The sequence below is a fragment of the Myxine glutinosa genome, chromosome 1 (genome assembly GCF_964187855.1).
Source record: "Myxine glutinosa chromosome 1, kmMyxGlut1.1, whole genome shotgun sequence".
Taxonomy (NCBI): Eukaryota; Metazoa; Chordata; class Myxini; order Myxiniformes; family Myxinidae; genus Myxine; species Myxine glutinosa.
Window position 1 is genome coordinate 358,571,943 of NC_136261.1, and position 26,425 is coordinate 358,598,367.

Here is a 26,425-nt window from a genome sequence, read left to right on the forward strand (position 1 = left end):
GGTCACATTAACAAAATCTAGAATAATTTCAACATAATTCCAATGAACTTTTGGTTCTAAGTCATCTTGAAAAGTAAGTTCACCCCCACAAAAAAAATATTCCATATTAAATGCCAAGTCTGTGTGTATATATGTATGTATGTATGTATATATATATATATATATATATATTTTTTGTATACTGAATCGAGGCTCGTGAAAGAGCTAACATTTACTTCACAAACAAATCAACCAGACAAACAAAATATATAAAAAGCGGGAGCGGAAAACAAGATGGGGAGAGAAGGTGAAGCACACAAACACAACATTTGAGAGCAGGGAGATGTGTGGAAGGGAGAGGGCTTGGGGGGAGGAGGCATGGGAAGGGGGGGGGGTGGAGGGAGAAGTATAAAACACAAGGACACCAATGACTTCCAGGACAGAAGTTGGTATTTCAAAAAAGTGGAATTGGGGTGAAATTAGCGGGGGTAGAAAAGATCAAGGTTTTGGATGGGGGAAGATAAGAGATGGTGGTGAACAGCTGTTTTAAAGACCTGGAGGGTGGAGTGGGATTGAAGAGAGTGAGGGAGTTTGTTCCAGAGGCGGGAGAAAAGAGGAATGAAGGAGTGAAGGTGAGCAGAGAGTCTTGATTTTGGCAGTTTGACCATAAGAAGGTTGCAGGCAGATCTTGTGCGACCTGTAGGAATATTTGCGGGACAGAGCCCAGAGAGAGCTGGGGGGGCAAGGCCAGAGAGGAGTCGGTAGAAGATGGAAGATATATATATATATATTGTTACGGTCCGCGGTTAAGGATGTTATGTTTGCCGAGCGGAGGCCCCGCGACCTAACAGTTTCCCCGATTCACCCGATTCACTCGAACGTTGGCCGTATCACGCCACAGCTATTCAATGAGGGAAAAGACAAAGACGACGGATGTGAAGAAAAGGAATAAGAAGACGAAACAAAGGTTGAAAATACTACTAAATTTATTTACTATGTACAGGCTCAAAATAACCAAGGAGAAGGAAAGATAAGAAAATAATATACAGAAGCTTTTAGAGACACAGTGAAAATACTAGCTTATACAAACTTAATTAACTACCCAGGACAGAACAAACAGAAACAAACTCACGTACACAAAAGGATGCAAAGGCAGGAGGTGGATGGCTGGAGGGAGAGGAAAGTCCAATGGGGTCCTGCAGCACGATCGGCGCGTTTAGCAGCCGCCGTTCCTTCGCGGCCCTGCTCAAAACCGCCGTCCAGGCCCCAAGCGGCTGTTGAGTGTTGTTGCTGCTGTGGACGCTGCTGCTGGCGAGCAAGGTGACGAATAGCAGGCTTTGTGCTTCCCTGGATGATCTCCTTTGAACAAGAATCGCTGCTGGATGATCTCTTCTCTTGGACAAGAATCGCTGCTGGATGATCTCCCTTCTCTCTCTCCTCCGTAGGATCTTGCGCGCGCGCTTTTATAACGCCCCCGGCGATTAAGCCGCCGGCCTTCAGGACACGCCCATCGGTGTGCTCACCTCGGCCATGGTTGGTCGCGCGACCCTCTGGCTCCGCCCTTGATGACGACGGGCGGGCACGCCTTTCTTCCCCGACCCAAGCACATGTTCAATGGCGGCTTTGGAGGGGATGTAATTGGCAAATTGAGGCTTGGCCATGACGAAAGGGGAAATGGAGGTTTTTGGGAATGGGATTGAAGGGAATCTATCTATTTCACTTGGTGCAATGGAGTGTCATTTTAATGGAAGACAAGGCCTTACCCTAAAACACATAATAAAGATATAAGCTACTGAACAAGGGTTTTATAGTGTCCTTCAATGGATGCTTTATGGAATTAACTACCGGAACGCCCTTTGACCTTTACACAACACTGGAGGAAGGAGGGGCCAGACTCAAGCAATAATAATAATACACACAATCAAAAAAATACAGTCCTCATATCCGCAACAATATATATATATATATATATATATATATATATATATATATATATATATATATATATATATATATTGTTACGGTCCGCGGATTAGGATGTTATTTTTACCGAGCGGAGGTATAACCGCGGCCGAACAGTTGTTCCCCGATTTTCCCAAACGTTGGCCGTATCGCGCCACAGCTACTCAATCTGGAAAACTCTAAAGCGACCGAATGCAAAGAGGAAGAAGACGTACAGAAGAGTAACTGGGTTTATTATTATTTACACACATAAGCAAAAATAGCAGTCACGATTATGTACAGGGACATGAGACGCAGGTGACACAGTGAATTCCTTATACAAGCTTAATTACCTACCCAGGACAGAACAAACAAGGACGACTCACACGGGGAATTGCAGAGTGGATTGGCTGGAAGGAGGTGTGTGGCTGGAGGGGGAGGACGGCACGGAGCTGGCTGGAGCTTGATCCCGCACGGGACGTCGGGCTGGACCTCGACGGCCGCTGATGCCACCGATCCTGTCGTGTGCGCGGGATCACAGGTCGGATCACGGGTCGGATCACGGGTCGGATCACGGTCGGAGCCGACGCGCTGGTGGGGGGTCTGGCGTGACGGGTTCTCTCCTCTCTCTTTCTTTTGTCCAACCACTCTTTCTCCAACGCAACCACTCAACGCAACCACTGACCACCCCTGACGACCAACTCAGCTCTTGTCATGGACCTCTCTTTTCAGACTCATCTCCTTGTCTCTGTAAAAGCGCATCTCTGGGGGGGGGGGGGGGGGGCGTCTCTCATGGGTTATATATAGCCCCACCCTTGAACCTTTGCGAACCTCCCCGATCGCTCTTCCTCCGCCCTCTCAAACCAAACCCCTCGTGCTCGGTTGGTTGTTCGGGGCTGGCTCACTCCTCCCCTCTTATGACGAGGTGGAGACACATCTTTCTTCCCCAACCCTGCCTCGTGGCCAATGGTGGTTGAAGAAAACCGCCCAAAATGCAGTTGGCCATTGAAATGAAATGAAAGGGGATCTACTCTTATTTCACTTGGTGCAATAAAAAAAAAAAACCACCTTTAGAGGCCATTTTTCAATGTATGCAATGGAGTATTTAAATTAATGGGAGACACAGCCTTACCCTAAGACACATAATAAGATATAAGCTACTGAACAAGGGTTTTATCGGGTCCTGCAATGTGGTGTTTATGGAATAACTACCGAGACGCCCTTTTTATCTTTACACTACGGAGGTATTTACAAGGAATCATTACATTTTACAGAGGGTGATATTTACAACAATTTACTATACAATACAGCACAATAAAAAAAACACAATCCTCATATCCGCAACAATATATATATATATATATATATTTATATATATATATATATATATATACATATATATATATATATATATATATATATATATATATATATATATATATATATATATATCTGTGCAGTGTCTGTCTTGTCTTGTCTTGTCACTGAACTACTTTCTCAAACTTTTGTGAAATCGTACCAAACTTCTGGTATGCACATATCTCTCCCGTCGGTATGTCCTAAGGGTATTTTTTTTGAAACATTTTCCAATTTCTTTTTTTTTGGAATTTTTTGGGGAAAAATTGTTTTTTTCAACTTTAATTGTTTATAAAATGTGATATCACGTATATTACAAATACATTTGTGCAAAATAATTGTTTGAATTATGATTGGTTTAAACCATGACAAAACGGCAACTCGGGTACAGTCATTTATCTATACACATATATATATATATATCTATCTATATATATATATATATATATATATATATATTGTAACGGTTTTGAGAAGTGGGTAACGAATTTGAGAAGTGTAACGGTTTTTAAGAAGTGTAACAATTTTGGAGGAAGTGTAACGAATGTAAAAAAGTATGGTTTTGTTATGTGTAAACACCCTCGTAATGTAAATAATGGTCGCAGCCGTCCTCCTAGTTAATTCCATGAAACTTACACGCAGGTCACGATATATCTTTTTAAATAGTGTATTTCCTTATTCCATGTAGGCTAAATATGTGTTTCCCACTAGATTGACTTTGCATTGTATCAAACAAAATAAGCGTAGGCCCTTGCAATTTCCCCAAACATCTCCGCTCTCCAAAGTTCCTTTCAAAAGGGTGCGAGTTGTGTTCAATCCCGCAAGCCGCCATTGCCCATGTGCTAACCTAGGAGAAGAAAGGCGTGTCTCCACCTCGTCATAGAGGGGAGGAGTGAGCCAGAGGGTCGCATGGCCAATCAGCACCGCGGTGAGTGACCCGGTAGGCGTGCCCTCGCAGCCGGCGGCTTGATTCCGCCCCGAGTTATAAAAGCGACTGTAAGGGACTGCTTCACCAGATGACCTGGGAGAGGAGTGAAGAGGCGACACCAAGAGGAGCGGTGAGATGCGAAATGCTCCAAGCCAAAGAGGAGAGGTACTCGGAAAGGAAACCAGCTTTGGAGAGACGCGCTGAAAGGAGGGAGACGGCTCCACCAGAAGGAGAGGAGCAGGTGTGCCCGAGCCAGCGCGTGACGTCTAAAGCATCAGCAGCGGATACGCGACGAAGGGTTTTCCCGCCAAAAACCGCGAGGAATTGAGAGCTGCTGCCTCCGACCCTCCTCCCTCTCCAGCAATCCACCTCAAGCTCTACCTGCCTGCAATATCCCCCGAGTAAGTGTGAACGTCGTCTGTCCTACTCGTTGTCTTGGGGTTAAGTAAAATGAATAGTGTAAGTTAACGATTCGCTGTGTGACTGCTTCTTCCATCCATTGCTTGTGTGTGTATAATAAATCTGTTCTTCCTCCGTACTCTGTCTTCTTCTCTTTTCATTCTCTTTCGGTCACTTTAGAGGTTTCCCGATTGAATATCTGCGGTGCGATCTGGTCAACGTCGGGTGGAATCGGGTTCTAATCGGGGAGTAACTGTTCGGATGCGGTAATACACCACCGCTCGGTAAAATAACATCTTAAAACCGCGTCTGTAACAATATATATATATATATATATATATATATATATATATATATATATATATATATATATATATATATATATATATATATATATATTGTTGCAGCCAATATGCAAAATTGGTGTCCAAAATTTGGTCTAAAAATTTTCTCCAGGTTCCAAATCCCACTCCTGACACCAATTGTTGCGGATCCGCCGCCGGCCTTCTCCCCTTACCAAGGGGGGATTTAGTCCCCTTGTCTTTGACTGGCCTGGCACGACCCGGGACCTATGACGTCCCTTCCGGACAGCGCGAAATAGGGTATTAGGACCAAATTCGCTATTACCTAAATACTTGCGCTGCCCTGGAAGCGAGGAAATAAGCCCCGCACGAACCACGTGTGTTGGTGAGACGCCGAGCGGTTGCGTACACGTGATCTGCGCTATTATGATGGTGGAACCCGATTCAAGCGATTTTCATTCGTACCACGCTTAGTCAATGGAGAAATCACAAAGGCGATCGAATAGGGAAGCAAAGGAATAACAGGTTTAATTATTATTATTTACAATGTACAACGGTTCAAGAGCAGAGGCACAGAGCAATCCTTAAAACAGTCTTATACTTAATTCCAAGGACACGGGCCCGTCTCATACACACACACACACACACACTCACACGGGCTTTGCAGATGGCAGGACGGTGTTCACCAGCTCGCCCAGGGATGGCTCTTGTGCAGTTCTCTCCGGTCCCCGGCATGTCCTTTGGAGTAGGTGAAGGCAGGAGCTCTCCGCGTGTCGTCCAAACAGAGCGGGTTATCACGGGGCGAATTGGTAGGGAGCGGACTTCGACGCGGCTGGCGGTTATTCACTTGCGGCGATGGCTGCGCTTCCTCGCATGGGTGAAAAGCGCAATAAGCGTTACCGGCGCGTCTGGCTGCGCCCGCGTACTTGGCACAGTTCAACACCTCTTCTTCTCTCTATCTGCGCAAGCCCTTAAACAACGCGCGTATTTTGCGAGTCCGAATCCTTTCTCTCTCCTCTGTGATTCCTGGCGTGCGAGTCCTTTCACAACGAGCCCTTGCACAAAGAGCAAACCCCCTCAAGTCCTCCCGCGCTAGTGATGCAAGTCAAGTCCTGCTGATAAGTCCTCTTGAGGGCTTTGCGCAGCGCGTTATATATTCACGCTCCGCGAACCTTCTCGAACTCACCAGACGCGCGTGGCGCCTCACCGCACCCTCTCCACGCCATGCCGCTAGAGCCCTGATTCGCTGGTGGCTCTTACTGTCTCCCGCTGCCGCTCCCCGACCTCAACACCAGCCCCACCCTTTTTAGGCCTACCTCGTGTTACTCGACTAGTGGGCAGCCAATGCTTAACAAACTGGATCGAGGCTAGGGTGGCTGGGAAATCGGTGGCAAGTAAAGCCTATTTTCTGTCTCTACACAACGCAGGCACTAAGAGGGGAAATGGCATATTCTTACACATACTAAGACATAACTATACTACAAATGGGCCTTTATGTTGTTCGTGTGACTAACTATGGAGGGCAACCCTTTAAGCTTTAATGACTTCAATGTGCCAATCTCAAAACCGTAGCAATATATATATATATATATATATATATATATATATGTATATAATATATTTATATATATGTATATAATATATATATATATATATATTTATATAATATATATATATTTATATAATATATGTATATATGTATATAATATATATATGTATATAATATATATATGTATATATATATATCTCAAGACATTGCATGACACATTGGAATCTTGGGAGTGGGAAGTTTTGCCCCAATAAATGTTTAGTTTATTTATTTATTTTTCGCTCTCTATCCATCACATGTAAAACTGGAATGGTGCCTGCTGAAGCACATGCCTCCACCAGGTTGAACAGTATATATATATGTTTACATTACTTTAATACCGAGATGGGGTGTTCTCACGTGATTTTGCGAAGGTAATCATAGCATCTTAACCTTTACAAGCACTTACATTGGCGGTGTCACATTCATGTCAAAATTTTGAAGCTGTGCATGATGCCATTCACAAAACAATGTGACATGAAATGGCCATGTATTTGCCAGTGTCTCTTCATTACGTTCTGTTTGAATGTCATTTGCAATCTGACTACGTCTATTAATCATGTACTATTGAAACATGCTTTTTAAACTTCTTGTGCCTTTACACTGCTGAGACCCTATAGACATTTCAAGACCCTTTAAAGCCTTTTTTATATGCCGTTAGTCATTTACATCCTTTGGATGTCTTCTTCGTCATTAACTAAGAAGACAAAGACTAATTAGGCCCTAAGACTGTTTAGAACTTTAAGACCACTTAAAACGTCAAGGACCCTCTATGGCTCCCAATACCCCTAAGACACGTACAACCCCAAAACGCCCAAGACTCCTAAGAACCCCAAGATCCATAAGACCTCCAAGATCCTAAAGACCCCTAAGCACCTGAAAACCCCTATGGACGCCTAAGACCACTTTACCTTTCAGACCCTTCACCCTTTAGACCTTGTATACACTTTAGACCCCCAAAACCAAGAGATATGTACACCCCTGAAGACTCTTGACTATCTTTAAACTCATTAGACTTTAACACCATTTAGACCCCTTACGCCTTTCAGACATGTTAGACAGCTTGGACCCTTCACCATTTAGAGCTTTAGACCACTTAGACCTTTTTAGACCCTTTTTACATGCTTGAGAGATGAGACCCTTTTGACACCTTCGACATGTCACATTTTCATTAGAGAAAGACATTTAGCTATTTGGGTTTTAATATAAATCACATGTGGCTCACGTTAATATCCACAATTCTTTTGGTTCAAATTTTACTGCCACAGAAGGATTATGAGTGTAACTTTGAGAATTCAAGACGACTCCATGACCGACAGCAAATAATGATTCACTTCAGCAATATGGATGGAAAGGGTTAACCCATTTTGTACATGCCACGCTGTCCCAACACGACCACAAACCACTTCCATGCAAAACCCTCAGTATCACCTGCGACGCATTGGATGAGAACAGGTATGAACACCGTCTTTTTGTCTATCAGGACATCACATGACACATTGGAGTCTTGGAAGGGGGAAGGTTTGCCCCAAATAATGTTTATTTATTTATTTTATCTTAATGGTGAAGAATCATTAAAAAATTCTAGTTTCTATATTGAAATCTTCACCAAAATCGAATCGATTCGTCCTTGTCAAGCACCCAACTTCTGCACCATGTTTTGTCCGAATACGTCCACAACTTTTTGACATATCCTGCGCACAGACAGACAGACAGACAAACAGGGGTGAAAACATAACCTCCATACACCTTCCATGGCGGAGGTGGTAATCGGTCATGATGTTTGAGGAGAACGAAGAATAACCATCCTTGGAGTGAGAACCTGCAGTCGATAATAGGATTTCAATCTGAACATATTTGGGGTTATCGGATGCAATTTGGTCCCATCCTCAATTATTAATTACATCATATGTTGGAACTTGGAATACGATTGAATGTTGGAATCGGCGATAACTATTGAATGTTATATTGACTCCACTGAGAGATGAGGAACAGGAATTGCATTAGTTTTTAAATGCCGGATGACACACAAATAGCCCGGAAGTGGCGACCTTTGAGATATCCAGTCTGGGTTATATTCTTGACCCGATTATAAACTGCCATCCTGGTGTTACCCAGGCAAGGCACAGCTTGATGGAATACCGCTCTACTCTCTGGGCTGGCTCCCCTGCCTCGTCTTGCTAAGCCTGACGATGTCGAAACCATGACCTTGAAGATCATTGGAATGTCCTGCGATGAAGCCGAGTCTATGGGCCTATCGCTTCACCATTGCAGACAGGTCGGTGGTCTCTGTCTTCCACCGCCTCATTTCTGGTCTTGCACCCTCTGCTCTGTGCTTTGTCCCCTCCCCACCACCCAGGTTTCAACAGATTTTCCATCCTGATGAACCAACTTCCACATCCTCTTCAATCTCGTTCTTCCCTCCAGGTCTTCGAGATAGCTGTTCATCACCATCTCAGATTGTCCCCAATCCAAATCGATGATCTTTTCTACCCTCGTTAACCCCACCCAAATCCCTCCACCTTCCAATTTTCCAGTTTTACCTCCTTGGAGTTTCCTTCTGTGTCCATCTTGTCACCCCATGCATCCGTGTTTTGCGTCCTGTTTTTGTCCGTTACGTCCTGCTCTGTTCAGCCTGTGTCCATCTTGTCACCCCATGCATCCGTGTTTTGCGTCCTGTTTTTGTCTGTTACGTCCTGCTCTGTTCAGCCTGTGTCCATCTTGTCACCCCATGCATCCGTGTTTTGCATCCTGTTTTTGTCCGTTACGTCCTGCTCTGTTCAGCCTGTGTCCATCTTGTCACCCCATGCATCCGTGTTTTGCGTCCTGTTTTTGACTGTTACGTCCTGCTCTGTTCAGCCTGTGTCCATCTTGTCACCCCATGCATCCGTGTTTTGCATCCTGTTTTTGTCCGTTACGTCCTGCTCTGTTCAGCCTGTGTCCATCTTGTCACCCCATGCATCCGTGTTTTGCATCCTGTTTTTGTCCGTTACGTCCTGCTCTGTTCAGCCTGTGTCCATCTTGTCACCCCATGCATCCGTGTTTTGCGTCCTGTTTTTGTCTGTTACGTCCTGCTCTGTTCAGCCTGTGTCCATCTTGTCACCCCATGCATCCGTGTTTTGCATCCTGTTTTTGTCCGTTACGTCCTGCTCTGTTCAGCCTGTGTCCATCTTGTCACCCCATGCATCCGTGTTTTGCGTCCTGTTTTTGACTGTTACGTCCTGCTCTGTTCAGCCTGTGTCCATCTTGTCACCCCATGCATCCGTGTTTTGCGTCCTGTTTTTGTCCGTTACGTCCTGCTCTGTTCAGCCTGTGTCCATCTTGTCACCCCATGCATCCGTGTTTTGCGTCCTGTTTTTGTCCGTTACGTCCTGCTCTGTTCAGCCTGTGTCCATCTTGTCACCCCATGTATCCGTGTTTTGCGTCCTGTTTTTGTCTGTTACGTCCTGCTCTGTTCAGCCTGTGTCCATCTTGTCACCCCATGCATCCGTGTTTTGCGTCCTGTTTTTGTCTGTTACGTCATGCTCTGTTCAGCCTGTGTCCATCTTGTCACCCCATGCATCCGTGTTTTGCGTCCTGTTTTTGTCTGTTACGTCCTGCTCTGTTCAGCGTACTAGCTCTTCACATGCCTCAACTATGTATAGAAAAGGAGGCATTGCTGTATATATTGAATGAACTGTCTGTCACATGGGACGTTACGCTGAGGTCCTCTATGATTGTTACTAATTCCACAGCATCCTTCAAAAACAGTAAGCCATTGTGCACCCAGGCCAAATTCTAAACACCTGCCATAATTCGCCGGGACACTGCATCCGCAGCACAGTCACGCACCCAGAATTGATGCAATTCAGCAGCTACCATGGCCGATACTTTTTGGAAATATAATCTAGGGTCTTTAATTTCCACATTGTTAACACAGACGTGGCAGCCGGATTTACACCCCCATCCAAAGACCGACATCCTATAAGATACCCTACAATCTGCAGGTATCAAAAATATCAGACAGCTCAATAGTGGGTTGGCAGGATGACCTAAAGGTACTCGTCTGAGCTCTCCACAAGCTAGCAACTGCCATCCTGCTCTTTTGCAGGCAGATCGATTCATCAATGTGTGCTCGATCCCTCCGATGGACGTTAAACTAGGTGTGCAGTCTGCCAGCCATAGTTGGTAGACGTTAAAGATCCCACGGGGCCTTCGTGAATAGTAGTCGAGCTATCGCTGATGCACAGGCCAAATTTCCAAATTCCTGCTCCAACCTCCAGCGGACATTGAATCGGTGGCAGCGCTGCACCCCCAACAAATGATGCTCTGCACCCCCAACACAACAAATGATGCTCCACATCAACAAATGATGTGCTTCATGCAAAAGGAGGAGGAGGAGGAGGAGGAGAAGAAGAAGAACAATCTCAATGGAAAGAATGCTACCAACTGAGCTATCCTGAGTTATCCTGCCGCTCCACTTGGAATTTCAGTCCGAGTATTATTAGCGCTTGAACATTCCCACTTATAATTAACTTAACAAGCATGTTCTGTTCCACCCGTATCTTTGGTGAATAATTTCATTGGAATTAGAAATGATTTGAGTGAAAATGCTCGAGTATGCCGACGCGTTAGCAAAGTGATCGTTGTTTGTGCCATCTAGCTCCGAGCTTTCTGCGGAGTGATGATTATGGAGAGGGCTGGTTATGCCATCGTGCTGGACTACCTGCAGAACAACTACAGGCCTCTGCAACCTCATTATGGTGGGGATTTATATCGTTCCTTCGCTCCCAAACCAACTGTCAATTTTGCAGGAGATCCGACATCTGCTGCTTTGATGCTTCATTCACACCATTCCAGAGGCAAGTGTCTTGGGTTTTCCTCAATTTTCTTATATTACCTCATTTGAATTAATTGAAAGACTGAATCCGAAACTTCAATGAGCTTGAGAGCTTTATGATGAACTGGTGTTTAGGACCTCAGGGTCGAGTGAATGTAAACGAAGAAACTTTATTTGTCTAACTATGTTCTCGAGGAGAGACGGCGGTAACATGTAAATAAGAAGGATGAGTTATGTCGGGCTAAAGGGGGTTGTGAAAATAGTAGGTCGGGTTAGGATTTGGTTGGGATTTTGGCCAGAAGACAGTTCCATGAATGGGAGAAATTATTCGGACAAAAGGGTTGTGGTGTGCAAAGTGCCAGGATTTTTGGAGTTGAACACGGAACGGATCACTGGAGGAACGCGTGCATCCTGGAGTAGCTGAGGAGGGTCGTGGGGTTGACCCAGCAGTAGGGGCTAGATCGGAGGAGAAGAAGTTTATTAGCCTTTTTACAGAAAGTATTTGCAGCTTATTGAGCTCTGCTGGAACCAGAAAGTCATTGAGCAGCTTTGCTGGATTTTTTTTTTTTTTTTTTTTGTATACTGAATCGAGGCTCGTGAAAGAGCTAACATTTATTTCACAAACAAATCAACAAGACAAACAAAATATACAAAAAGAGGGAGCGGAAGACAAGATGGGGAGAGAAGGGGAAGCACACAACCACAACATTTGAGAGCAGGGAGAAGTGTGGGAGGGAGAGGGCTTGGGGGGAGGAGGCGTGGGAAGGGGGGGGGGGGGGGGGGGGGAGAGGTATAAAACACAAGGGGACCGAAATTAGCGGGGGTAGAAAAGATCAAGATTTTGGATGGGGGAGGATAAGAGATGGTGGTGAACAGCTGTTTTAAAGACCTGGAGGGTGGAGTGGGATTGAAGAGAGTGAGGGAGTTTGTTCCAGAGGTGGGAGAAAAGAGGAATGAAGGAGTGAAGGTGAGCAGAAAGTCTTGATTTTGGCAGTTTAACCATAAGATGGTTGCAGGCAGATCTTGTGCGACCTGTAGGAATATTTGGGGGACAGAGCCCAGAGAGAGCTGGGGGGGGCAAGGCCAGAGAGGAGTCGGTAGAAGACGGAAAGACCACCAACCTGCCTGCGGTGAGTGAGTGAAAGGCCCTTGGAGTTAGCTTCATCGCAGGAGATTCCAATGATTCTGAACGCTTTGGTTTCAACAGCGTGAAGACGAGCGAGGTGTGAGGCAGGAGCACCAGACCAGAGGGGAGAGCAGTATTCCATAGAGCTGCGGATGAAAGCCCTGTATGTGGTGAGGAGCTCAGGTGTGCCAAGGAAGGACTTCGCACGACGGAGGATGCACAGTCGGCGACTGGCTTTGGAGGCCAGATTTGAAATGTGGTTTTCCCAGGAAAGATCATGGCGAATAGTGAGACCCAAAAGCTTGAGTGACAGAACTTCTTGGAGAGGATTATTCAGAAAGTGGATGGAGGGTTGTCCAGTCGGTCTTTTCGGAGAGACATCTAAGAGTGTGAGATTTATCAGGATTGAAAGACATGTTCCATTTGTTTGCCCAGTCTGTGATTTTGTCCAGGTCTGCGGTCTGATTTATCAGCTTATTGAGGAATTATATTAAATTGGAGAGCTCTTTTAAGAGATTCATTAGCCCCAGAAACTTGTTCTTTTTGGGGGCTTTGGCTCTTTATTATTTTTTTTTTAAAGAATAAAAAAAAATATATAAGAAATAATAATAATATATTTTAGAATAATAATAATAATAATAATAATAATAATTAATACATATATATATATATATATATATATATATATATATATATATATATATATATATATATATATAGTTATATATATAAAAATACAATTTTATTTATTTGTTTGTTTATTTAGATTTATTTTTTATCTATTTTCTTTTTATGCCTCTGCCGAAAAAGTCGCCGGAGGCATTATGTTTTTGGGTTGTCCATCCTTCCATCCGTCCGTACGGGCTAAACCTCGTTTTTATCAGCAACCATATGTCCGATTGAGACGAAACTTTCAAGGTAGGAGTGACACCCATGCAGAATATTTTTATGATAATTGTGACGTCATAGGTCACATGGTATGGCAGCCATCTTGGATTAAAAGCAAATACGCACGCTCAAATGCAGATCGCATAAACAAACGCAGAAATATGCACGCAGATCTTCACGCACGCTCAAAGTTAAGTAATTGGTCACAATAGTATTTTTGTCGAAACTGTATTTATCTTACGTGTGTGTACCTAAAGTGCATCCCTTGGAAGATTAATTATCGGTGTTAATCTTTCATACCTGTATATAATAGTCGAGTATTTTGTGCCGTGGAATTTTGCGGCCTTGTTCTTGAAGATTCCTACCTTCAGGCTTGTTTTCTCCCAGTGGTCGACTGTGGTCCTTCCACTCTCGTTCTCTCAGTCTTTTCCCAGTCTTTTCACCCCATACTTCCTTGTTTAAATTCTCAACGAAGACAAAAAAACAAACATTTCCTTCTTTTCGTTCATTCATTCTGCGACCACGTGTTTCACCCCCATTTTCATGCAATTCCCCAGATCTGTTTTGCCCTGTTCCTTTTGCTGACACCTTTTCCCCTGTTCACGTGACTCGTGGTTGTCCCTCTAAGCTCCCTCTCCCCGTTGGTTTTTTTGTGAATATTAGATTGTTCTTCACGGTTCTGTTTAAATATGTTTAAACTTTCCCCTGCAGTGTTTTATTCAGTGGTATATTACAACACGCTGGTTTTCTTCCTATTTAAAAGGCTTTTTTCAATTTCCTCTCCAACTCATTCCACTTCAAAAAAATGTTCAATCTCTTATAATTCTAAATCACTACATGTTCTAAATTCACATTCATTCCACCCCTCCTCCATAGTTCTTAAACGGATCTCTAACTTGAAAATCACAATAAACCCAATTTGTTATCAATGTTCGTCTTTTTTTTTCTTTTACTTTTTTTTCTTTTTTTCTTTTTTTGTATACAAGATCGAGGCTCGTGAAAGAGCTAACATTAATCACACAAAAAGACAAACCGACACACAAAACACAAAAAACAAGGGGAGCGGCAGACAAGATGGGGAGAGAGGGTGAAGGACACAAACACAACATTTGAGAGCAGGGACATCGAGAGAACTGTGGGAGGGAGAGGGCTTGGGGGGAGGTGGGAGAGGAATAAAACATATGAACACTGCAAGGACTCTGGGGTGAATTACCGGGGGTAGAAAAGATCAAGGTTTTCGATGGGGGAAGATAAGAGATGGTGGTGAACAGCTGTTTTAAAGACCTGGAGGGAGGAGAGGGGTTGAAGGGAGTGGGGGAGTTTGTTCCAGAGGCGGGAGAAAAGTGATTTCATTAATCATCCACTTTCTAAACTCCCCCATTGCCCCTCCCCTCCTAAACTCCCCCCTTGCCCCTCCCCTCCTAAACTCCCCCCTTGCCCCTCCCCTCCAAAACTCCCCCCTACCCCTCCCCTTCAAATCCCCCCCCCCTACCATCCCTCTCCAATTCTCCCCCCTCCTACCTCCTTCTCAAAGCTACCTCCTCCCCACTTCATCTCCCTTCTATCTCATACGTCCACCTCCCCCAACCTTCTAGTTTCCTCTGCCCCCCCCCCTCAAAGAACCCCTCACTGTGCCTCATCCCATCACCATCAAACCCTTCGTGCTCCTCATCCTTCCCTTTCTTGTAACTCTTCTGTATTGTCTGACACACTATCAACTGCTCTTCCTACCTCCCCCTCTCATCCTTCATCTGTCCCTACCCCTCCCATCCCCTCTCCTGCACCCGATGCTCCCTCTCTCTCCTCATTAAAGATATGGACCTCAAACATCCAGGGCCTTTGCTCAAACCTGATTGATCTCTCCATTCAGGTTGCTTCTGACAATCCAGACTTGATCTGCTTAACAGAAACTTTCCTCCTTCAAGATGTCTCTGATTCCTTAATATCTCTTCCTGGTTACTCCCTCCTCCGGTATGATAGACCTGAGCCTCGTCCTGGTGGTGGGGTTGCTATCTTTATCAAAAACTCTCTTCCTCACTCTCCTTGCACTGTCCTCTCTCCACCCCACCCCCAGGAGTACCTCTGGCTACGGCTTCCTCTCTGCTCCCACCTTTTGTTCATATGTGTTCTGTACCGTCCTCCAAACAGTGATGACACCATTTACATGTCGCTGTCTGACAACATGGACCAACTTCTATCAACTCATCCCAACTCTCTCTTCCTCATATGTGGCGACTTCAACTGTCATCACGCCAGCTGGCTGGGTGTGGGTTCCTCTCTCACCAGCCATGGCACCTCAGCAAAGGACTTCTCTGACTCATTGGGACTGACACAATCTGTCAATTTCCCGACCCGGATCTCAGTCAATGGAGTATCTTCTCTTTTACACTTGGTTATGACAAACTTCCCTGCAAATGTCTGCTGCTCTTCTTCTGCTCCAATCGGTTCTTCTGATCATGTGCTTGTTAAAGTGGACATCTCTCGGGCCATTCTCAGAGAGCCTCCTCAGCGCCGACGAGTCTGGCATTGCACTCAGGCTGACTGGCACGGTCTGCAAGCAGCCATCAATCATCTGGAATGGTCTCCCATCTCTACTGCCTCTGACATCAATTCTTCCTGGGAATTCTTCCAAAGCAAACTGCCCTCTCTCATGCACAGATTTATCCCATCTCGTCTTCAGTTGTCATATGCTTCCTCCCGTCCATGGTATACTGAATCTTGTGGTGAGGCAGTTGCCCTGAAACAACTTGTCTTTGCCTCTTGGAAGGCAAATCCAATTGAAGGCAATCACAGCTCCTTCCACCAAGCTCGGAACAGGTGTGTGTCTACCCTCAGGAGTGCCAGGAAGCACGATCTCTCCACACTCAAGAATGAACTCTCAAACCTGTCTCCTTCCTCCAAATCCTGGTGGCATCTGGTCAAATCCGTTTCTGGTGTTTGTTCCCCCTCCATCCCCTCCCTCACCTCAAATGGCTACACAGTTGACACCGCACGTGACAAAGCCGTATGCCTCAACTCTGTGTTTGCCTCAAAATATTGTGTCCCAAACCCATCTCTCTCCGTTCCCACCTTACCCAGTCGAACCCAACTGCCCCTGGACTGGTGGAGAAGTTTTTGTCAAACCTCGACTCTGATTCTGCAACTGGAACAGACGGCATCAGCCCACAGGTCCTAAAATCCTGCTCTGCCGCTCTATCTCACCCTCTCTCTGTTCTTTTCACCCTCTCTTTTGCTCAAGGTCATCTGCCAGCATCTTGGAAATCAGCAAACATTACCGCTTTACACAAAAAGGTGCAAAAACAGATCCTTGCAACTATAGACCAATCAGCCTGCTCCCAATTATCAGCAAAGTCATGGAATCCATCATTGCATTGGATATGAAATCCTTCCTCTTCTCCAATGGCTTGATCTCCGATCATCAATTTGGATTCAGACAAGGTCATTCTACTCTGGACATGTTGCTTCTGCTGTCTCAACAATGGATGGAGGTCCTAAATTCCAAACAGGAAATCAGAGCTGTCTCCCTTGACATATCACGTGCCTTTGATATGGTTTGGCACCCAGCTCTGCTTACCAAACTCTCCTCCTATGGTATCCATGGAAATCTCCACGCTTGTCTTGCGGACTTCCTCTGGTCATAGTCAACGTGTGGCCCTGAATGGATTTCTCTCATCGCCCCTTCCTGGTCTGGCTGGAGTTCCCCAAGGTAGTGTTCTGGGCCCTGTGCTTTTTCTGGTCTTCATCAATGATCTCCCTGACTCTCTGGAAAATCCTCTCTATCTCTTTGCTGATGACTCTGTGAAGAGTCAGCTCTTCGTTTGGAAAAGAAGTCCACAAATAGCCTGAAATGACGCAGCTTTTTATTAAAACCAACTTATACAGATCCGGAGGAGACAAGACATCTACAGCAAGAACCAGCTTCATGCCACGTCAAGCCTTCCTGGAAACGCATTGATTCTCATTCACTTATATATGAATACGATTATCAGAAAATCTCCGAGAGAACAAAGCGACTGGCGAGAGTCCCTCCCACCGTTATCCCTAGCCCCCACCGTCATCCGCTGTCATTCGGGGGAGTCAGCCCTTCCTTATCATTCGGACCAGATGTTTCTCTGGGCTCCGCGAAAACAGAAATGTAACTCACAGAGAGAAGAGTGCATGCTTGGCCAGATAAGCCCAGAGCAAATATATGGGTTTGTTTACATGAGTAATTCAAAGCATGTTTATACAGAGTCATGCGTTGCTGTGATTAATACAAAATATATATGGTTTTCTAAACATTCTACTAGCGTTACACAAAATCACGCGCGTGAGCGTGATTTTACGACCGGCCTTATCTAGCCTCGAAAAAAGCACACGTATACAATTTGTCCAGCACGACCGAAGCGAGCCTTTCCTCATCCAAAACTAAAACGAAGCAAAAACCCTTTATTAACTTTATGAAAATAGCATTTTTAAACAACATTTAAATCATAACACATTAGCAACCAACGTCTATAACTGAACTTTAGGCAATAACAAATCTACAACTTGACATTCCTTCCTCTTGTCTCGTCGAGACAAAGTATCTTAAGAGACAACGTGCCACATCGGGCTTTATTGAAAAATAATTGTGTAATGCGGGTATTGAAAAAATAATTGTGTAATGCGGATATCTCCCAAGGGCATATCGTGCGCCCAAAGCGCCTCGCCCGTGCATTTGGCGAACGTGTCGTGTGGTGCGTGCTTGGAGCCTGAGGGCTCAGAACATGAAAGTCCATTAACGTTTCGGATCCACAACGAAGGTGTCTGGTCCAGATGAGGTTCTGCTCCGCCAGAGGGCCCATCACCTCCCCTGCGGAACTTGCTCCCCCCACCCTTTGCAGACTCAGTCCTTGCAGATCTTCGAAGTTAATCAACGATCATGCCCATGAGGTCCCTCACGTGCTGCTGTTCTGGGGAATACATAATATTGTCAGTATCTTGTGTCTCAATTTCCTGGTCAGGGTACAGAGCGTAAAAATCCGATTCACTTGAAGCATTTGAACTTAATACATATGAAGCAAAGAGAGGAACTTCCTTTATGTCAAAGTCTCCCTTGGGCGCCTGGTCGGCTTGCGGGTCTAGGATATCCTCGTCGGGTCCCTCGACCGCCAGACCCAGCGTCGCAATCAGATCCATAGTTGGGTTGAAAGGGGGCGTGCAGCTGTCAGCTTGTAATACATAAGCAGCGTTAGCCAGTACACGCAAGGGGTTTATAGCACAAGTATCACAGTCATCACATACACCGTTACAGGCAGCAGCCAGTTCCCACATGGGATCCGCACAAGTATCACAGTCATTACAAAATTCAATGCAATTTTCTGGAGCGCCGGTCGCAACTGCCTTGTTGAAGGACCCGTTCAGGTCGACGGCCTCTGTGGTCAGAGCCATAGTCGTTGTCGGCGGCTTCTTCACTTTCCATCCTGTAAAATACTTTCTCATACAGAGGAGGACTAGAGATTTCATTAGTGCCCCCCAAATTACTACCCCGATTATCACGGCCAGTGCGGTCAATAACCACTTCACTATGGTGCCCGTCCATCCCTGGAACCAGTCAGTGAGCCAGCTAAATGTATAAGAATTTTCACGCGCGATCCGATCGATCGTCAGGGCGTGGCTAGTTTCCCTTAGTCTCACTTCTGCATCACCATTGTACGCATGTGAATTACCGTGTCCAATAGTATGTCATGAGCCGTAGCGGTGTCGTTTGCCACCTTTTCTGGGGCCAAAGCCAATTTGTCTATCCGGAAACTATCCATGACTGTGCCCGCTCCTGGGAAGAAGAAACCAAACACCTTTTCCCATAGGCTCCCGTGTAGTTTAGTGGTTCCATCTTCGTTCATGACTGACCTCTTATAACGCCTGTCCAAGGACTTTGGGTCTAGCTCATCCAGTATCTCAACGTCAGGAAGAACTGAACCCAGATAACATGTGCCCCCCCAATTATTTGGTAAATAGGGGTAAGCCTTGTCGCCGCATATAAACATTGTCCCATGGGGTGGGACCAGGTGGGTGGATAAGCACTGGAGTCCCTTTACCACCCCATTAATCCTACTAACCCCCCTAGAGAATGTTATAGCCGTTATGTTGTGGTTGTGTTTATCTTGCAGTACTATTCGTAATGTAATCCCCGAGCTCCCTTGTCCCAGCTTCCCGGGGAGAGTGTAGGCGCATTCTGATTCTCCCATACGCAAGTGGCCGGAACCCTGGAGGCAGACCCTCCCCTTCTGTGGTTGCTGTGGTGTAGTGTCTGGTGCTTGTATGGCCAACTTACAGTGCGTGGCGTGGATCCACGAGGTCTTGCCCTCGCAAAAGACTGCTGTTGGTGTAGTCAGCAACACCTGGACTGGTCCCTTCCACCTTGGTTCCAAGGCGTTCTTGCAGGTGAAGTGCTCCACGAACACCTGGTCTTTTTCCTCTGGTGGAACACCTGGTCCACAAGTCTCCTGGGAACGCCTGGTCTACAGGTCTCTAATTCATAGATTCAATTCATTCAATTCATAGTTTCATAGAACACCTTTTCTCCAATTTCCTAATCCACTTTTTTCAAGTGGATCCAATTTTATCCAATATTCAATTTTTAAATTCAATCCCATTTAATCCAGTCCAATTCAAAATAAATTCAATCCTTCTCTCAGCATCCCATTACCTGTTTCCAACATCAATAAAAATAAAATTATAAAATTAATAAAAATCAATCATCTCAACTCTCAAATCAAATCAAAAAATCAATCAAAATCATAAAAAAATCAATAAAATAATAAAAATAAACGAAAATTACTTCAGCGAGAGTTTCAACTAGAATTAACACAAACAAACCACCATTAACCTCCATTAACACAAACAAACCACCATTAACCTCCATTAACACAAACAAACCACCATTAACCTCCATTAACCTCCCCCTATTATTTATTTATTTTCACGAATAAACAAATAATAGAAATAACCTGGTCTACTTCCAATTTCAATTCTGGTCAGTTCTGGTGTCTGGTCACACACAATGTTTTCCTCACCCACTGTGATTCGCTCAAAATAGATTCTCACTGTTATGTCTGAAATTCGTCTCATGAAAACCCATTCAAGAGTCCGGTGTAACAGACAGCCAAACACATAGACACGCCGAAGACCCCAGGGTACCCATCAAACTAGCTTGTCCCCAGATCCACAACACAGCGAAACATGTAACTTTACTAAAACTAGAACGGGCACTCGGTAGAGCGCATACCTTCGCCGCAGCTACTTTTGTTGCCAAAATAAAAGACTACAAGATCTGTGTAGCAAAGCCACACCTACGTTGTCATGCGGGAAGATTTGTTTCAAATTAGACCATTCTATCCCGCCAAAAGTTTGATATTGTAATCACATCCATGACCTTTTCATGACCTTGACCTTGACCTTTGACCTGATCGATTCCAAAATCTAATCAAATGGTTCCCGGATAATAACCTATCATCCCACCAAATTTCATGCGAATCGGTTGAATACTTTTTGAGTTATGCGAATAACATACACATACACACACAGACATACAAATAAATACACAGCGATCAAACATAACCTTCCGCTTTTGCGAAGGTAATAATCACTTACTCATAACTAATACTCATAATAATTCATAATTACTTATGTAATTACTCATGCCGATACTTACTTAAAATAATGTAATATCCCAATCTTCACCCCCTATGCAAATCGAAGCACCCCGGACAATCCACAACCAATATCAACCACTGTAGCCGCCTTCCCGATTCCAGGCAGCCACACGCAGCCACATACATCTCCCTCCACGTCACACAAGACAACAGCCAACGAGTGTGTCCACCACACAGAAACCTTTGGCAATGCAACAACCGAACTCCCAGACAACCAACAACAAAACCCAATCCATCTCCATGGCTCATCAAGCAGTTCCAACTTAATCCAGCTTCACATACCGATTTCCCCAAAAACTCGTGAAACTTCACCCCCATTCTGGAAAAACCCTGGACTAAACCCTGACACCCTAAATAACTTCAGACCCATCTCCAACCTACCCTTTCTGTCAAAAGTTTTGGAACGTGCTGTGGCCACTCAACTCAAACATCACCACTCTGCCAATAACCTGTATGAAACATCCCAATCCGGATTCTGCTCCAGCCACAGTACTGAAACTGCTCTCCTCAAAATCACCAGCGACCTTTTCTCTCCTCTGATGCCGGCAACCTCAACATTTTCATCCTCCTCACCTCAACGCCTCCTTTGACATCATCAATCACACCATCCTCCTCACCCTGTTTAGACCAGCTTGTGCCTATTAAACCCAAATCAGTTCACTCCCAAGCCTACAAGGACCACCTACAGCACTGCAAAGATGTCCTCTACTCCACCTACTACCCTCAAATTATCCACTCTGGCTCCGGAATCCCAAAAGCACTCTTCTCTACAATAAACAAACTAAATAAACAAATAAATAAACAAACTTTACAACGTGAACAAACTCCTCAGCGCCCTGGATACCACCACCTGTCATTCAGAGTAGACAACAGCATCTCCTTTCTGGCTTTCAGCATCTCCTTTCTCCTTTCTGGCATCCAAATAAAATTCTGGCTTCAAATCAACTTCCTCGAACTTAACTATGATAAATCTAAATTAATTTTCGTTTGCCTAAAACCACTCACCAAATCCACCCATAACTTTGCCCCCAACATCGATGGTTTCCCAGTATCCACCTTTTATGAATTTTATGAATCTTCTCATTATTCGAAAGTTTACAAAATGTCCCAAATCTGTATATTATTTTCTACTGTGGTTATATTAAACCATTATTTTACAAAATCCAACTTTCAATAAACTGAAAAATGCTTCGCCATGGAATAGTCCACCACTCATATAAATAATCATAAGAGTTCTGCAAAACATCTCCATCTTTAAAACTTAGCCAACCATTTTTAAACCACATGTTTTCCCCCCAAAAAACAAGTCACATTCTTTGTATATTGCCAACATTGTTCATCGTTTAAGTATCATCCAGAACTAAAATTTTTTATAAACCATCAACTTGTAGATGCATTTATTTATATCCCATTAACCCAAGAACTCTCAATTGCTTGGTTATATTTTAGTAATGTCATATATCCATATTTCTTTTCCAAAATGTTCCTGATATACACATTAATCCCATCTGTCTTTGTTTCCAGATGAACTCAAATCAGGAAATCAACACAAATCCTTATTACCTTAAATCAATCACACTGCACATCATTCCCCGTCCTTGATGGATAATTTTACATCCAGATGGGCACAGCATCCCATTTTTGGCGACCCAGCCCTGAAACAAGCCCCTGGACTCCTTGCAGGCTGGACCAAAACCCCTGGACGAGGTTGCATCCCAGTACTGACTCTGCTGCCTTCTTGCAAACCACTTCAACTCCATGAATTTTACATGTTTCGTGAACAGAACAAAGCCCTCTGTAATCGTCAGATTGAACCTGCCCCAAACCCGTCCATATAAACTCCATTGTTGTCCTGTCCATCTCTCTGTGTTATATTTACATTTTGTGACTCACAGCTCCACATCGCAAAATGCTAGCTTCTACGAATCCAACAACCGTATAACTCCACAGACAGGCAAACACAACCACATCCTCCTCGCGCCCACACCTTGGCACAAGCCACACCACATACCGACAGTTGAAACTGAACGTCCGACTTCCTCGGATAAGCGTTTTGTTGAAAACGTGACATTTCTGCTCAAATTATTGAATTTTAATAACTTAACCTTACCAGCATCGCTCGCCAGCAAACCCTTTGTCCGGCGCATCGATCAACACAAATCCTTCGATGCATCTTCCAGCCGCCACTCCGCACTGTACCTCACTTACTGTATGAACAAGACTTCCTGTTGGAACTTGTCACCGGAAATTAATTACTCTGTCTTGAAATCGTTTATTTTAGCGTTTAGAAAATCATTCTAGAAATCGAATTTAGTTTAGAAATCGTTTCTTCCCCTTATATAAATCCATATTAAATAACGTATTCCTTCTGTGACATTGCATGGCATGTATGTCGCAGGTTCTCACTATTCCGACATGGCTCGTCTGACATGAACGTCCGACATCCAGCGTCCGACATTCAGCAAAGTCGCAATGACCCACAATGCATTTGGGCACACATCCTCCGAGCAACCTCATACAGCGCACCCGTGACTCGCGGCTCGCTCGGCTCCTGCCCGAACGCCCAATAACTCTACCCAAACTTCCACGGAGCCGCACGGCGGAAACACAGGTTTGTACCACACTTTAATTAAACGAACATCGCCAGGCTTCTCGGATAGACGTTAATTTCACAACACACATGACAAAAATCCGATTTAAATTCAGAGATCGCCGATCGACCTGGCACAACCATCTCAACGCGACGACGCCACGCCGCCCCCCGTCTTGGCGCGCACCCTCGTGCCTCCACACGAATCCCAACACTCCCGCCTCGCGGTTTCCTGCGAGGCTCGTAGCCGTGGCAACCAAAACTGCGCGCCGCTCTCGAATGAGGGCCGTCATAACAGTGAGCTGTCAGAACTCATCCCTAGCTCGTAAACATCGCAAAAAAACAGGATCTCCGACGCTCCACCTCCCCGACCCCAAATGCACCATATGACATCATCATCCTAAAGGTGAGCTGCCTCAGGAATATAGGCCTACCCCACACATACAATACACAATATCTGCCATTGAATGAACTCTTCAATTCAAGTAAAACACACATATTGATTCGAATTCTGAATTTAGTTCAACAAATTCCAAATCTCCGTCCGACTGCCGCTCGAAAGAAAAAAACAGCCCATCCTGCAACCATCTCCAAGAAACCGCTTCATATCAACAGTAGGTCGACAAGGGCACTCCGAGTGCTTTCCTGACCCGATTTATATCAATTCGCTTCCCAAACAACTCCCAAACAGATGAAAATCCGGACTCAGTTCAGGACCTCGCCTGTTCCCTCGGATAGTCGCTAGGGAATGTCAAGTAGACCACTTACAAAGCTTCACACCGAAACCCTCTGCTTTGCATATGTCATACAGACAAATACATTGACTAGATACACACGTCAATTAACATCCCAATATACATTCATTCCTCATTCATATACGAGTGAGTCTCCCATTCTTCGCGCGAAACTCAGATCGACTCAAATCATGCCTTTCTCCAGCCACTCCCAAACAATCTTTGCTCATTCATGTTACGTCTCTCATTCAAGGAAAAGGATTTTTGGGACGGGTTGGACGGGGTGGGTTGAGGTGAAAGAGGGAAGGCAGGGCGGGGGTGTTGGGGTGTTGCCTAGAGCCCCGGGACTGAGCTCAGGTCTTGGGGGGGGTGGGGGGTCCTTTTGCACGGCCCAATTCTGCGGCTGTGGAGGGGGCCCTTGTATGTTCCAGTTTTGGGGAGGGGGCCCTTGTGGGTTCCAAATTTTGGGGAGGGGGCCCTTATGGATTCCTGGGCAAGCATTTGCAACATGTCGTCCTTTACATCGGCCTTCTTATCGTCGCCCATGTCCCACTGCTCGGCCGCTTCATCTAATTGGTCGGTTAGCCTTAGTGCGATGTGTACCCCGGCCAACAACAGGTCGACCAGGGCCCCCCAATCGTCGAGGGTCTGGGCCGGGGTTGGTGCTACATTCGGCCAGCGTGCGTGTACTTTGGCCTGGTCCCACACCCGCGCTGGCAATACAGCCTCTCCCATGTGGCAGACGTCCCGCCAATCTGCGCCTGTATTTTGTATCCACAAACGCATAAGTTCCGGTACGTGACCGGGCTGTTCAGCCAGCAAGGTTCTCACCCGCTCCTGCATAGCCGCCAAATCTGGTTCTTTCAAATGGTTTTTTAAAGGGACACATCTCGATTGTAGGCTGTGAGTTCTCCGATTCCGTGAGCCCTTCCACTGAGGGGTACAATACAATACTCCTAGCCCTTCTGGGGCCGCGAACCCGCTGTCCGCCCCACTAATTTCTTGTCCTCTAAAAGGGTTGCCCGGGCTAAGGTGAACCTGGGGGGCGGCTGGTCTAGTTTTCTGGGGGTCTAACCCCTGGGGGAACAGGGGCGGGGGTGGGAGAGGTGGCGCCTGTGGCCCTGGGACAGGGCTCAGGGCTTGGGGGGGTGGGGGGTCTTGGTCTGGCATCTGGTCCAGCGGCATCACTCGCTGATTTACTTGTTTAACTGCTTACTTACTTGTCCTCTGGCCAGGGATTATTTAAATCTTTAGTTAACACAGCCCAGTCCTTTACTGGTCTTACCGCGGCAAAATGATGCCTCTTAAACATGAAAGATGCCGGGGTTCCCTTAAGGGGTTCCCCTTCTTTCCTTAGCTTGCTTCCCATCTTATTGCTCTGGGCTGATCCTTCCTGGAAAGTTCTCGGCCTGGCTCAACCTTTACGGCTGTCCGACCTCACTTTTCCCCTTTCCCTTGTTAAGTTATAACGTTACCCTTACCGAACGTTATCTTTACCGATATCCTGCGCAAATCCTTTTACTGGCCATGTTTTTATGGCCCTTCTAAGTTAGCCACAGCCCTTCGTTCCCTGGCATGCAATGGCATACCCCATCTTGTCTCTGGGCTGTTCCTTCCTGGAAAAATCTTGGCCACCTGGTTTCAACCTATATGGCTGTCCGACCTCATTTTCCCCTCCTGGTGCTAACTGTAACTTTAAGCTTACTGTTAAGTCCTTACTGGTATCCTTACTTGTTTATCCTGGCTTTAACAAAGCCACGTCATTCTGAGGCCTAAAATGAGCCTTTACTTACAATTTCTGTTCGAGTGCAGGCCGCGCGGAGACAGGGAGACTGAGCCCGCTCGAGGGAGGAAGGTACGAATTTGGAATAATAGCCCTCTGATATAAAACAACTCCCACCTTTAATCAAATCCGCGTGCCGGCGCCGGCCTCAGGCAGCCTTCCTCCTGTCCCTCGGGCTCCGTTTCCCGTCGTCCGGTGCTGACCCCACTCCTGGTACCATCTGTGAAGAGTCAGCTCTTCGTTTGGAAAAGAAGTCCACAAATAGCCTGAAATGACGCAGCTTTTTATTAAAACCAACTTATACAGATCCGGAGGA

General features: G+C 45.4%; 1 protein-coding gene across 1 annotated transcript in view; it reads left to right on the top strand.

Moving 5' to 3' along the window:
• LOC137417514 (receptor-type tyrosine-protein phosphatase gamma) overlaps positions 1 to 26,425 on the top strand; it is a 251,412-nt gene that overhangs the window by 106,324 nt on the left and 118,663 nt on the right. Inside the window, exon 9 of the mRNA XM_078769966.1 lies at positions 11,136 to 11,334. Coding sequence (XP_078626092.1) covers positions 11,136 to 11,334 — 199 coding nt within the window. The remainder of the gene's footprint in view (positions 1 to 11,135; positions 11,335 to 26,425) is intronic.